The sequence below is a fragment of the Alosa sapidissima genome, chromosome 10 (genome assembly GCF_018492685.1).
Source record: "Alosa sapidissima isolate fAloSap1 chromosome 10, fAloSap1.pri, whole genome shotgun sequence".
Classification (NCBI taxonomy): Eukaryota; Metazoa; Chordata; class Actinopteri; order Clupeiformes; family Clupeidae; genus Alosa; species Alosa sapidissima.
The window spans coordinates 5623187-5637336 of NC_055966.1; the positions used below are offsets into that span (position 1 = coordinate 5623187).

The window sequence follows — 14150 nt, forward strand, 5'->3', positions numbered from 1 at the left end:
GCACCTGCCAATGCATTCCTCCCAGCTCAGAGAATTCTGTCAGTACTCAAGGCTGTGCGTTTGCCAGTGACTCATCACACATTCTGAAGGGGTTAGCACAAAAGGCTGCAGCGCACATCCCTTCATGTTCAAATTCATGTCTCGCATTTTCTGCCGGGACATAATAGAATTCCTTGCTAATAGCAGGTGTCTAGCCAGGTTGCCCTAGCAGTTTGAAAAAGCAGAGCGCAGGGTCCGCACATCCAAAAAAAGTATTTCAGGTGCTCAATCAGAACTTAACTCAAGATAAAAATCAAAAGAAAGATCTGCACACTCCCATAAACTTTATGAATTTTATTCAGTTGGCCATTTTGCAGTCTTGCAGTGAGTTGTCAAGACCATGTGGCATAACACTGATGTATCTAGCTTGATAAATCCAATTGGCAAACGCTGATGTATGAATCATTATGGAATGCACAAGCACAGAAGGTAGCCATTCTACTGGCAAATAAGTTTTGATTTGTCTGATTGAGTATTTACCTCAGATAATGGAGGCCTTAGGGTAAGTTTGTCACAAATGACTAGATTGTTGGTGAAGCAATGGAAGCATTTAACAAGTGAGCAAGGCTCAAAGAGAACTGCTTTATTGACATAGCTAATTTTTGTTTTGTTGGTTTTGGCATGGATATCATTAACATAACAGATTTGATTTAGTGTGGGGAGCCGTGGGAGGGATGCCCTGAGAAGGAGCGCGTAGCGGCAGTGCTGTGATGACGGTGGCCGCCCACACATTCTCATAGCTGAGGCTTTTGCGGGTGCCAGAGTGTCAATTAAGTTGACCTTGGAATTGCGTGCCTCCATCTGAAGAATGAGCTGGGTTTTTTTGGGAGGACAAAGCTTTGAGGTTTTCATACCTCATAATTCTCTTGTGAGGGAAGTTTCGAAACTGTGTCTTTTTTTAGCTGCATTTTGGATCCAGACTGTGGGGTTTCAACACCACACGAATGTGGACGGAAGCAGCCTGGACCTTGTTGTTGTCACATGTGAAATCCACATCCCTTGGGTCTTATACGGTATATTGCTGATGTTTGGGAAAGAAAGTAACATCCTCCCTCTCTCTCTCTCTCTCTCTCTCTCTCTCATCCTCTCTATCGCTCTCTCGCTCTACCTTTCTCTCTCTCTCTCTCTCTTCCTGTCCCAATCTCCCTCAGCCTGTCCTGTGGGGTTTTTCAAGGCCACAGCGGGTTCGGTGTCGTGCACTATGTGTCCAGCCAACAGCAGGACCAGCACGGAGGCCTCTATGGTCTGTGAGTGCCGCAGTGGCTTCTACCGAGCGCCCTCTGACATCAACACCACCGCTTGCACAGGTAAGCACAGCAGACAGGGGATTACACACCATCCATTCCCACCAGGATGATATTCTGGGATGATAGTTTGTTGTGGGATTATGTACTGTATTATAGAATGTTTTCGTTCCGACTGCTGTTATGTTTGGGAGCTGATGGTTTTAAGCAGCAAAGCGCTCATGTGATATGTTACAGTGTATTCTACAGGCACCATCCACTGCAATGTACTCTGCATTTAATCCCTGACACTCCAAGCAGCTCTCCCTGAAATGTATTATGCCACGCCAGGGAGAGTACAAGATATAGCCACCATACAGTATGTATATTGACTTCTCGCTGAGTTTGCTGTCCTGTCCTGTCCATTTCTCCCTCAGCTCCCCCGTCTGCCCCTGTGTCTCTGTCCTGGGAGTACGAGAGCTCGGAGGGTGGTGTGTCGCTGCGCTGGCGCCCCCCGCAGGACATGGGTGGCCGGGGCGAGGTGTGGTACGGGGTGGTGTGCCGAATCTGCCCCTCCGCCTCGCAGTCGCCTCCCTCCATGTGCTCCTGGTGTGGCGAGACCGTCACCTACACCCCCTCTCAGACTGGACTCCGCCAGACCAAGGTCACCCTCAACAACCTGCTCACCAGAGTCACCTACCTCATACAGGTACAACAACTACATTTCCCATGAGCAATCAGGGTATGTTTGGACCAGTTGTATGTACATCACGGGCAGCCAGACAGACAGGCCTGATTACAATTCCCTCTGTCCCCTACCATCCGTCACAAATTGATTTAGTCTCACTACACCGACAACCCACAAAGAATATATTTAGGAAGACAGTGTGTAAGATTGGTGTGACCTTTAACAGAGGATGCTTATTCTGGTCTGTACAGAGTTTCATGTTTAAGTCTCTGGTCTGTCAGTCAACTGAGAGCACTTCTATCAATAATTAAATCCACACAGCTTTGTTGTGCAAGCATCATTTCTGTCTTTCCCTGCACTTCCATAAATTCACACGTAATTCCTGAACTTAACCATCATTTATTGTTACGTCTTGCTGACTTGCAGGTTCAAGCTTTCAACGATGTGTCATCCTTAAGCCCTTTCCCGCCCCAGTTCTCCAGCATCAATTTCACCACCAGCCAGTCAGGTGAGAGTCTCCGGCTGACACGCTAACGGTGGCGTGGGCCTCTGGCCCTGCCCTTCACTCTCCTCTCCTCTCCTCTCCTCTCTCCTCTCTCCTCTCCTCTCCTCTCCTCTCCTCTCCTCCATCTGTCTGCTGCTCCGCCTGGCCTGTCCACAAGCATTTGACTAGTTTAGCTCTGCAGCACTTTTTGTCTGTATCTGTCAAGTACCATCAGTCCTTCAGTTTTCATCTCTCTCTCTCTCTCTCGCTCTCTCACACACACACACACACACACACACACACACACACACACACACACTCTCTCTCTCTCTCTCTCTCTCTCTCTCTCTCTCTCTCTCTCTGTGGTGGTCTTTCTCTACCTCTTCTCCCTTTCTTTCTTGCTTTCTCTCCCTCTCTCTCCCTCTCTCTCTCCGCACCCTCCTTGTCCACTCCCTAGACTCAGGTGGCTTTGGGTCACCATAATCTGTCAACTCACATAACGGTCAAGGAAGCAGGGAATGACAGCGACGGAGGGAGGGGGGAGAAACTTGGCTCAGTACCACTAGATTGTTTTCACTAACTGCAGAAAAGGCCAAAGTGCAGACTTAATGTTAATTTTTAAAGTAGGAGAGGTAAGCCACTAAAAGAGATGAGTCCCTGTCTCTTCGCACAAAAATCCTCTGGTGGATATAATCCTTGCTGACGTGTAATGTGTCCAACATCAGTTGATTGTCATACATGCAACGTCTGTTTTTTTTTTTTTGTGAGGATGTGTGCGGTTTACAGTTTGTCTTGATTGCTTTGACCTGCTTAAAGAAACTGGGATCCACTTGGTTTTCATGAACACCTTCTTTGCACAGAAGTCATCTCTTCATTGGGTTCACACATTCCTCACACCCTTTTGTAAAACAGTTAACACAATTCTTCAATCAGCAATCATTCATTATCCATAACAGATGCCTTGTCTGTTTTGTGTTGCTATTAGTATGGATCTAATGCACATTTAGACAAAGTACTGTATTGTCTATTTGGTGAAGAAAACAGTACAAAAAGGTGTTTACTGTAGGTCTATTTCAATAAAAAATTACAAGTTGTAGTTACATGTCAAAGACATCTTAGGAGGAATGAATATAATTATTTTTTAGGTACCGTATTTTCCGGACTATAAGTCGCACTGGAGTATAAGTCGCACCAGTCAAAAAATGTGTCATGAAGAGGAAAAAAACATATATATAAATATATATATATATATATATATATATATATATATATATATATGTTGCACCTGAGTCGCAGGACCAGCCAAACTATGAAAAAAAGTGTGACTTATAGTCCGGAAAATACGGTACTTTTCACAGATTTTTTCTTATACCAGAAAAATGAGAACGAAATGGAACAGACATAACAAAATTGCTCATTTTGATAACTATATTTTGCATTTTGTTGTCCAGTGTGTAATGGTTAATTGAAATCACACAGTGATTAGACGACAGGATGTGTTGTTTGAAGGCAAAATGTTTTAAGTGTTTTGAGAGAGTAACAGCCTTTTGCAAGCAACATGTGTCATTTTGGCTAGAGTGCTTTTGTTCAGACATGGGTGTTAACTGTTTTGAAAATGTGATGTCAGAGTTGACACAAGCATCAAAGCGATCGAGAAAAACTGTAAACCACTGCACTTAGACATTGCTCCACTTCCAACCATATCTGCCTTTACGTTTAAACCATGTTTTTACTCAAGAAAGATAAGACAGTGGGCAATTCCACGGAAAATTGACTTTTTGTCACATCCATAACGCCAGTGAATGGTAATTCATTTTTTGTGCATTTTGTCTCATTTACATTCCTCAGCCAAAAATAGCAAATGCTCAAATTTCATGTAATCATTCACATCATACCATACCATCACATTTTATTGGCGTTATGGATGTTACAAAAAATTTAATTTTCAATGGAATTGCCCCAATACAAATCCATTGCCTTTACATCCTTAGCATTTACATTTATACTTTATTACTTTACTTACTCATCAGACAATTTTACCTGAAGATCTCTCACAAGCAAAAAATGCTTTTGCAATATAACAATTAGCAGAGGAAAAATTGTAAAATAATGGAAGACTGAAACAATCATGATTCACAATCACAATTACAAAGTCATTTGTAATCCAAGTCATTTGCTGATATCCTGATGAGCTCGCTGATGATGATGATGATGATCTCGTAATGGCCCTTATGGCACATCAGTAAGTGTTGCGCTGTGTCACTCCCAAGTGGTTAATTACTAAGGCTACATGTAGCTATGTTGCTGGGTGAATCTCTCTCTCTCTCTCTGTTATTCTCGCCCTCTCTGGTTTTATTGTCTGCACATTCATCAGTTAAAATGTCAGACGGTTAAATGCCGGTGCAAATATATGAATTCACAATGAGCATTGTGGGCTACTTAGCTGTAGCTTTGCTGATTTCAAATACTGGTCTCTCTAGAGGCATTATTCTGTTTCCTCGGTTTAAAGGCAATGCAATGTTTTGCTTCATTTGGTACCCATGATTACATGTTACGTGAGGCTACACATTCAGAGATCAATGATTTTGATTATTTGGTATCCATGATTACGTGTTATGTGTGTAATTCAGAGATCAAGAATTTTGATTATTTGGTATCCATGATTACGTGTTACGTGAGGCTACACATTCAGAGATCAATGATTTTGCTTATTTGGTATCCATGATTACGTGTTATGTGTGTAATTCAGAGATGAAGGATTTTGATTATTTGGTATCCATGATTACGTGTTATGTGAGGCTACACATTCAGAGATGAAGGATTTTGATTATTTGGTATCCATGATTATGTGTTATGTGAGGCTACACATTCAGAGAGTACCGTTTCACTTTAAATCCATCGGTCCCCCATCTGCTGACCTCTTTGGCGATCGAAATCTCATCTCTCTCTCTTTCTGTTCCCTCGGTGTCCCCAGTCCCCTCCACCGTCCCCATGCTGCACCAGTTGAGCCGGGCTGCAGACTCCATCACTCTGTCCTGGCCTCAGCCGGACCGACCCAATGGGGACATCCTGGAGTACCAGCTCCGATATTACGACAGGGTAAAGAGCCACACAACAAGCACTGCCCACCCATAATTCTCTGAATCTTTTCCAATAAATCCGAAAGTGCTTTGGGGAGACCAAGATGATTTTCATTGCTATTCTTAAAGAGCATTACTATTCCATCCCTGATTCACATAAGCCCTGCCGGGTGTCTGTATTTGAGACACAGCACCATCATTCCCGAGTGTCACATTGAAATTCTAGAATTTAAGTCCAGCATTGTTGGCTACTCTGACCCCTCTGACCACTCTTTTCTCTCTCTCTCTCTCTCTCTCTCTCTCTCTCTCTCTCTCTCTCTCTCTCTCTGTCACACAGCAGAGCTCAGACGAGGACTCTGCTGTGAGTGTGTTTAGTGAAACCAACACAGTGACAGTGGCCTCCCTGAACCCTGGCTCCATCTATGCCTTCCAGATACGGGCCAGGAATGAGCGAGGCTATGGGCCGTACAGCCACACCATCTACTTCAGTACTCTGGCCATGGGTACGAGCAGCAAGGCTCCTCAGCATCACTGCCGCAACACATTAATACACACAAAATCTGCTTGCCAAATATTGGATTAAGCCTACTGGTACAGAAATGAATGATGAAGGATGCCAATCTGAATCAAACCCGTTATTTCTGTCTGTGTCCTACTATGCAATATCCAGAGGAGCGTTCAAAGCAAATCCAAAATCGGCTCCCCCTACTGGTGGGATCGGTGATGGGTGGAGCAGCATTCCTCCTGGTGGTTATTGCGATTATCATCGTGTTTGTATTCAAGAGGTAACAATGCTGTAACTCATGTAATAATCAACAATAAGTCAAATAGTATGTGCTACATAATATGTTATAATATATCACCTCCATATTTCAGTAAAAGGAGAGAGAGTCCATATAGCGACAGACTACAGCGATACATCAGCAACAGGGGTGAGTGTTTGGAGTGCATATAAAAGCATTCATACAAATTACTTACTATCATTTCTGCGCATGGACTATTTATCCAGTCCCACTACATTACCCTCTGAGGAAGTTATTCACATTGTTTTGTGGATGCAGCAGTAAGCCTTTAATCTGGAGCACAGAGCCCATTCCGGGGTCATCTATAATGCATTGTTCCTCAGGGCACAGTTGCATTGAGGAACAGGAAATGTAAAAGCATGTGCATCAGCTCCTGGCCTGTCCCCTGGCCCCTCTTTAGGTCACATCGCACAGCTGCAGCCCTGCCGCTGCTGAGCCCAGACTCTCCCGCTCCCTGCAGACCCCACGCTGATGTGCTGCTTTCACTCCCCTATGAGATATATGAACTCAACTCATCCATACATATATATATATATATATATATTATGTGCACTTTTCAGGGGGAGTGAAGTATTATGTGGACCCGTCAACCTATGAGGACCCCAGTGAGGCGGTCAAAGAGTTTGCCAGAGAGATAGACCCAGCTCACCTCAAGATCGAGGAAGTTATTGGTGCGGGTAAGAGTTAAGTACAATTCAAATATTATGGCCCAAGACTGTGCCAGGATGTTCAGTGTGTATTTGTCTGAGACCCAAACTGTACAAATATCCAAACAAACGGGGGTCTCTTAAACAGTTGCGTTTAGCCTGCTTGGTGGCCTCTACGAGCAGCTGTATAAACACACGTGGGTTTCTGCTCCTCTCTCCTCCCCCCCAGCCCAGTTTGGAGAGGTGTCCCGGGGGAGGTACCGTCCGCTGGGCCGGAGGGAGGTCCTGGTGGCCGTAAAGACGCTCCGCTGGGGGGTGACTGACCGGGAGAGGGCCATGTTCCTGAGCGAGGCGGGGGTGCTGGGACAGTTTGACCATCCCAACGTGCTGAAGCTGGAGGGGGTGGTGACGCGCTCCCCTCCGGAGAGAATCATCACCGAGTTCATGGAGAATGGTCCACTGGACGCTTTCCTCAGGGTGAGGGCAGAGGACAGCACCTTTATTTATGACCTCAGCAGTGCAGTGGATTTACTTTAGCTGACCTTAGCAGTGGATTTACTTAATCTTCCATTACAGTGCACATGTTGGGTTTCAATCATGCTGTTTAGTTCCTTAACATAAGTTTAATTCCACCCACCTCTCTACCTGCACTTACCTGTCCTTCTCCTGTCACTCATCCTCAAACACCCTCTCTCTTTCTCTCCTTTACTCTCTTTCCCTCTCTGTTTCTCTCGGACATTTACAGGAGAATGAAGATCAGTTCAGTGTGCTTCAGCTGGTGGGCATGTTGAGAGGAGTGGGTGCAGGGATGCGTTACCTGTCGGAGAGAAACTTTGTGCACCGGGACCTCGCAGCACGCAACGTGCTGGTCAACTCCAACTTGGTGTGCAAGGTGTCGGACTTTGGTCTGTCTCGCCTGATGAGGGGCCTGGACCACAACATGCCCACGTACACCGCGTCATTGGTGAGTCCTGGGACACTGTGTACATGCTGTTGGGTCTGCTCTTGGTTCTGCTCTGGGTTTTGGTTTGGTTTATTCATCATGATTTATACATTGGTTGTGTTTTTTTCCGCTCCACTTCTGAAATGCCTTCATTTAGGGACATAGTACACATTCATCTTAAATATAAAAATAAATATTTAATACTGTATAATTTTAATGCATTCAGTAGTAATTATATTGGATTTATACCCATTTAAATATGGAATACATCTATAGAAGAGTCACAATTAGATGAGCGTGACTCAATTTATCTTTACCAGTGAACAAGACTTATCTTGGCCATTAGCTATTACAAATGTTATCATTAATATTTCTTTTCCTCGTTAAAGGGGAGCAAGATTCCAGTGAGGTGGACCGCTCCGGAGGCATTCCAGCATCGGAAGTTCAGCTCGGCGAGTGATGTCTGGAGCTTTGGCGTCCTGATGTGGGAGGTGATGTCCTACGGGGAGCGGCCGTACTGGGACATGAGCAACCAAGAGGTGAGGGTCATTAGTGAGAGAGGCATTAAAGATGACCATCTGTGAGAGTGACCACAAAAGCCTGGGATGTCAGAGTACTTTCCATCAGAATAACAGCATCCACTGAGAATACTGGTGCAAGTTTCAACTCCCTGCAAATATGGAAATACAAGTTTACATGAATCCTATGGCCATACACAGAATATTAGGGTTAAGGACACTTCACACATAGGTACTTTTTACAATCTAAAGAGAGTTTGTTGTATGTTGAACTATTCCACTATGAAGTGGACCAGTTTAACTTGTTACGAAACATTTCTGGTGAAAGCAAAGAAGTGAAAGACTTTGTTGGGAAAACCCACTTAGCCGTGATTACACAGCAGTATACTCTACAGAAAGAATGAGACTTTGTGCGTCAAAACTTATCAACGAAGCAATGATTAAACTAGGAGATTCCTGTCCTTTGTTAAACTGGTGAACACGCCAACATTTCCCGCAGTTCGCAATGAGAAACTTTTTCAGACAAAAAGATTACAAAGATTCGAAAGATGTTTTTGTTTCATAAAGAATAAAGCAGTAGAAGAAGAAAGAAACAGCTCACAGAACAGGACAGAGCCAGATTTCACAGAACAAGACAGAACCGGACTTCACAGTAGTTAACATTCAGCAAGGAAACTGAGGAAGAAAAAATCAAAAAAGAAAGATATTGAATACTATGCTGTATCAATGCTAAATAAAGCAGACATATTCTTCTTGATGCCATCTCTGTTTTGAGTTTGAAGACATTTCAGTTCACTTCATTTAAATAATCCCTGCACCAAGTGACCTTTGAACTTCAACACGCTGAGGGCTTGAAACACATTATAATGAGAAATTTAGAGATGAAAGGGAATCGGTAATGGGTGGTTGAGTATTCTGAATGATGCAACCCTGGAGTCACCCTAATGAAATTTTGAAATCAAGCATCCATTTCCTGTTCACCATGCTCTCATTAAGGATCTGTTCTGTTTGAACCAGTTTTCATTACCAGTTTTTCAGTCCTCTTTGCTGTACATTCTCATCCCTTCAGCTGCTTTATTGTTATTGAACACCTCTCACCTCCTCACCTGTCCTTTTCCCAGGTGATGAAGGCAGTGGTGGATCAGTACCGCCTTCCTGCCCCCCACAACTGCCCCCCGGCCCTGCATGCCCTCATGCTGCAGTGTTGGCAGGCAGAAAGACAGGACCGGCCAGGCTTCGACTCGCTCCTCTCCTCCCTGGACAGACTCATCCGGCACCCAGCCTCCCTCAAGGCTGAACACAGCCGGTGAGAGCACAGCCATCCCCTCTCATTCATAAACAATAGCTAACACAATCTGAGCTCTACGGTTCCTTTCACAGAGACAACTTCTACTATTCATGTAGTAGATAGTTTAATCCACTTTTCATTCCTCTAAATGAATATAGAATATCTTTGTTTTTCTCTGCAGTCCCACTCAGCCCCTGCTGAGTCCCACACCCACAGACCTGTCGTCAGTAGCAACGGTTGGAGACTGGTTATCCGCCCTCAGGATGGAACGATACAAAGATGAGTTTGAGAGAGCACAACTTACAAGTCTGGAGAGAGTCAGCAGACTAACCATGGAGTATGTTCTATATCAAAATCATTCTCTTTTAAATAATAAAGTGGTATTGTCTTTTTATAATAAAAAATGTATATACAGTACCTTTTAACCTATATGGACTATAGATTACTCAATAGCAACACTCTAGTGAGAGGCTTATAAGGTCATGGAATCTCTTCTCCATTCCACTCTCCCTCTCTGTCTCCTCTGTTCCATGTTATGCCTTCTCATGCATGGGTGTCTCTGCCATTGTGTCTTTCAGGGATGTGCAGGGTCTGGGAGTGAACCTTCTGGGTCACCAGAGAAAGATCGTCAAGGCCGCTCAGCAGCTAAGGACTCACCTCACACAGGGTCAGGTTGAGGTGTGAGGCAGAACTACTTTCTTTTGGAAGCATTATTGCATTATGGGAATTGCAGTCCTTGAAGTCCAAACCTGTCCTGGAGCAGGAAGGTGCACAAAAGAGTGCAGTCTGAGAAGATTAAAAAAATGTCATAGGGATATTGTTTGGTTTTTTTTTCAACCGTTCACCCATCTTCCTCTCCCTTCCTGAGTTGACTCCTCTTACCTCTGTCACACACACATATACACACACACACGCACACACACTGACACACACACACCCTGCTACTGACTTACACTACCTCTCCTTTTCACATGTTTGATATCACTCATTCTCATGGAATGAACATTAAAAGTGATCATGGTGTTGTTCTCATTGTTTTTGAAGACAAGGGATTTTGCGTCACAAATCATTGCAGAGACAATCAAAGACTGCCTATTAATAGTACTATCATTGTGGATATTATTTTTAAAATATTGCTTTCCTTTGGACAAAAAAAAAATGTCTCATGTTGTAAAAAGGTATTTATATGGCGACACAAAGACACAGCTTAATTGTCAAATGAGCACCCAGTGAATTACCACCAGCATGTTTGTACATTTAACTGTGAGGAACTGTCGGTTGAGAACTTTGCAGACAAGATGCTGGGGTTTGAATCAGTTATATTCAAAATGTCCACTTTAAAGGCGATGTATGTAATTTATTACCCTCTGCTGTCATACAATTTATCATTTTATTGAAAATAGTGGGAATACTGGTTAAAATAACAGTAATAAAGACACAAGTTGCTTAGAATGCACAGGGATACTGAGAGACACTAACCCTAATGTGCCTTTGGAATCATGGTTAGTGTTGGTTAAGATTACATACGGCACCTTTGAAATTCCATAGGCCAGAACTCCACTCCCTGTTGTGTCCTGCGCTGGACTAGAGATCAAGCTGCGTAGATACAGGATAGTATACGTATTGTTAAGATGTCCCTGAGAAATGAGTTGTCGATGACTTGATGTGCACTGAGCTTAGTCCACAGTCCTTCAGCACTGCAGGTATACAGAACACATCCTCTGTGTGTATGTGGCACCTCTCACCGCCCAGTGTTCAATATGTAGCACAGACTCAGAGTCATTTAGGCATTGTGGAAATGAAACAAATCTACAGGACATTTGATGTGATTTCATTGCCAACTTAAGTAAGAAAGGGGAAGTATTGCTCTTTGTGTATATAATTTGTGTGTGTGTGTGTGTGTGTGTGTGCGCACGCGTGCGTGAATGAATGAATGAATGAACGAATGTGTAAGGTGTAATTGGTTTATATCAAGTGGGAAAAATCACTTGAAATTGTGTGCTTATCTGTCTGAGTGTTCATCACTGTCCACTATTGTGAAAATTTGTAAAATAAAACATGATTTTATTTAACATATGGCTCTATTCCAGCTACGCAATCCATCACTGTGTGTGCCAGAGCCTTCCCTGCTACTTAAATGCTCAGTTTATTCACTTAGTCAGTAAGCCTCTTCTATTTCTCTACACTGGACATCCCCCTCTGACTTCTGCACAATTCTGATGTGGTGTGGTGTGGATCTAAACCCAATTTCCTCTATTCCCATAAAAAAGCCATGGGTCAGCACTCTGCCGGAGAATAATCTGTCTCGGTGATCAGCTGTCGTCAGCAGTGCAACAGCAGTCTTATAGAACACAGATGTAATCTGTCATGAGGGCACACCAGCCTGGCACATGGAAGACATCAGGGCATCAGTGTGGGTTTCTCCATCCAGGCTACAGACTTCTCCAACCACACAGGTTATATAATCCTGTGGTTCAACCATTTTTTGAGTATCATATCATGTATTTGTCGTGCCTTGTGGTTTATACATGACAAACCCCATGTTGATTCAAATCTGTCAGTTCACGATTGTAATTATGGAGGCCATTTTGTGCTGAGTGTTCCACATGTAGGTCAGACCAGCTACCAGCGTGGCATCGCCCAAATTTGGAAATGAGATGCATGTGTTGGAGGATTCTTAATATTCCCCCTGGCATCAAAGACACTGTCGAGAGGAGGCTTATAAAGTAGATGAAGGGATGGTGCAGATATATTTACACATTCTCTCCCTCTCTCTCTGTCTGTCTCTCTCTCTCCCTCTTACTTATCTCACTCATTCAAATAGACATCTATTCTAGGCTAGAATATAGAACAATATTAAGATGTATTTTCTCATGTATCCCACTATAAGTAGAAGTCAAAACAATAGTTTTGCAACTGCAACTTCAAAATAAGCCTTGTTTTTACACTGTTTTTATCCCAGTATGGCAAGAAAGCCATAGCACAAGAAGAAAAAAAACAACAACAGAAGCTCTGACCTACCCACAGAACAAGCAACCCTGCTGCAGACCAACCCCCATGCTGTTATATGGACTCATGAATCACCCAATACATATGTCTTAACAGTTGTAATAAACATCATGTTTAATTGATGCATTTCATGAAGAATACATTGAATGATACATTGAAGGATAAACTGATGTTTATCACGTCAGTGTTCCCAGGATAAACTGATCTTTCAACTTATAGGATAAATTGATCCTTCAAAGGATATATCGACAACTTGTATGTAGGCCTAATTAAACAAAAAAATCTCCTTATAATGTGGTTGAGCAATGGGCATGTACACTATTGTAGGGTAGAATGTTGAGGATATCAAAAAAAGTAAAACAATGTTATATAAACACATTTATGTTCTCATATGTTACTGTATATATATATATATATATATATATATATATATATATATATATATATATATATATATATATATATATATATCAACACTAAGAGGTCACAGTCACATCTTATCCTCTGTGATTTACCTAATTATTTTCATTAGTACTTTGGGATCTTTAAAAGGTGTCTAAAGGCTTATCTGTTTTCGTTGTTTCTAACTAATAATGCGTGTGCATGCATGTGTCTGTGTAAGAGGTTGCGGAAGGGAGAGAAAAACAAAAATATTTCCAATCAAAGAAGGCAAATGACAGTTATTGTTCCCATAATGATGCCTTGTGTCACAATGCAAACCACAACCATTCCTCATGGTGTCCCACACACCTCAGAACAAAAACAGGCCAGGGACAAATGACATGGAAAACAGTTATTAAAACCAAAATACAATGCATAAGCTCATCCACCTTAGTTTGGATCATCTTACGAAGCCCTCCCTGACAACTGTGATCCTTTAACAAGCTGTTGCAGTATGTCTTTGTTACTCATAGTCTCAGACCCCTTTCTGCCATTATACCTCATACAGAAACTCTAATCCAGGAGTTTGTCCTTGGATTTGCCTAACATGAGTTACGGAGTCTTCGAATGATTGAGTGATTTAATGTCTTTGCTCCATGATATCAAAAGTTGGTGGCATGCTTTAAGTCAAAGTCCTAATATTGAGTTGCTTTCTCTTTACCATAGTAAGACTTTCAAAAACATTCTGTCAGGGCATGAGGAAGGGGGGTGTTTTTAGGTACCTGTGCTAAAGGCCTTAAGCGACTATATAATTTAGTCATGTTTACAGCTTCTCTGACAGCACGTGTTGTCATTGCTATTTCTCTTCAAATAAGTAGCTTGAGTTTACATCTATGCAATTATGTAGTAGGTACCCGAATGAAGCCTACCCGAAAGTTGCTGGTAGACCAGAGCATATAATGATTTGTTTTCGTTTTCGTTTGGAATTGAATGGTCAGGCTCAAGACCCGCCCCCCCACACCCAATGGACCCTATGATGTATTAGCC

The 14150-nt window shown here is 42.8% G+C and overlaps 1 protein-coding gene across 6 annotated transcripts in view; it reads left to right on the top strand.

Annotated features, from left to right (window-relative positions):
• The window catches only part of ephb6 (eph receptor B6), a 33493-nt gene extending 21708 nt beyond the window's left edge, over window positions 1–11785 (top strand). Inside the window, exons 6-19 of one of the 6 annotated variants that reach the window (XM_042107875.1) lie at window positions 1191–1346; window positions 1700–1971; window positions 2377–2458; window positions 5409–5533; window positions 5852–6017; window positions 6185–6299; window positions 6391–6446; window positions 6878–7000; window positions 7194–7441; window positions 7710–7928; window positions 8297–8446; window positions 9547–9731; window positions 9895–10050; window positions 10292–11785. In XM_042107875.1, the coding sequence (XP_041963809.1) occupies window positions 1191–1346; window positions 1700–1971; window positions 2377–2458; window positions 5409–5533; window positions 5852–6017; window positions 6185–6299; window positions 6391–6446; window positions 6878–7000; window positions 7194–7441; window positions 7710–7928; window positions 8297–8446; window positions 9547–9731; window positions 9895–10050; window positions 10292–10397 (2159 nt within the window). In that variant the 3' untranslated portion in view covers window positions 10398–11785. The remainder of the gene's footprint in view (window positions 1–1190; window positions 1347–1699; window positions 1972–2376; window positions 2459–5408; window positions 5534–5851; window positions 6018–6184; window positions 6300–6390; window positions 6447–6877; window positions 7001–7193; window positions 7442–7709; window positions 7929–8296; window positions 8447–9546; window positions 9732–9894; window positions 10051–10291) is intronic. The other 5 variants (XM_042107880.1, XM_042107878.1, XM_042107881.1 and 2 more) reach the window with 5 other exon arrangements.
• The last annotated feature ends 2365 nt before the right edge of the window (window positions 11786–14150 follow it).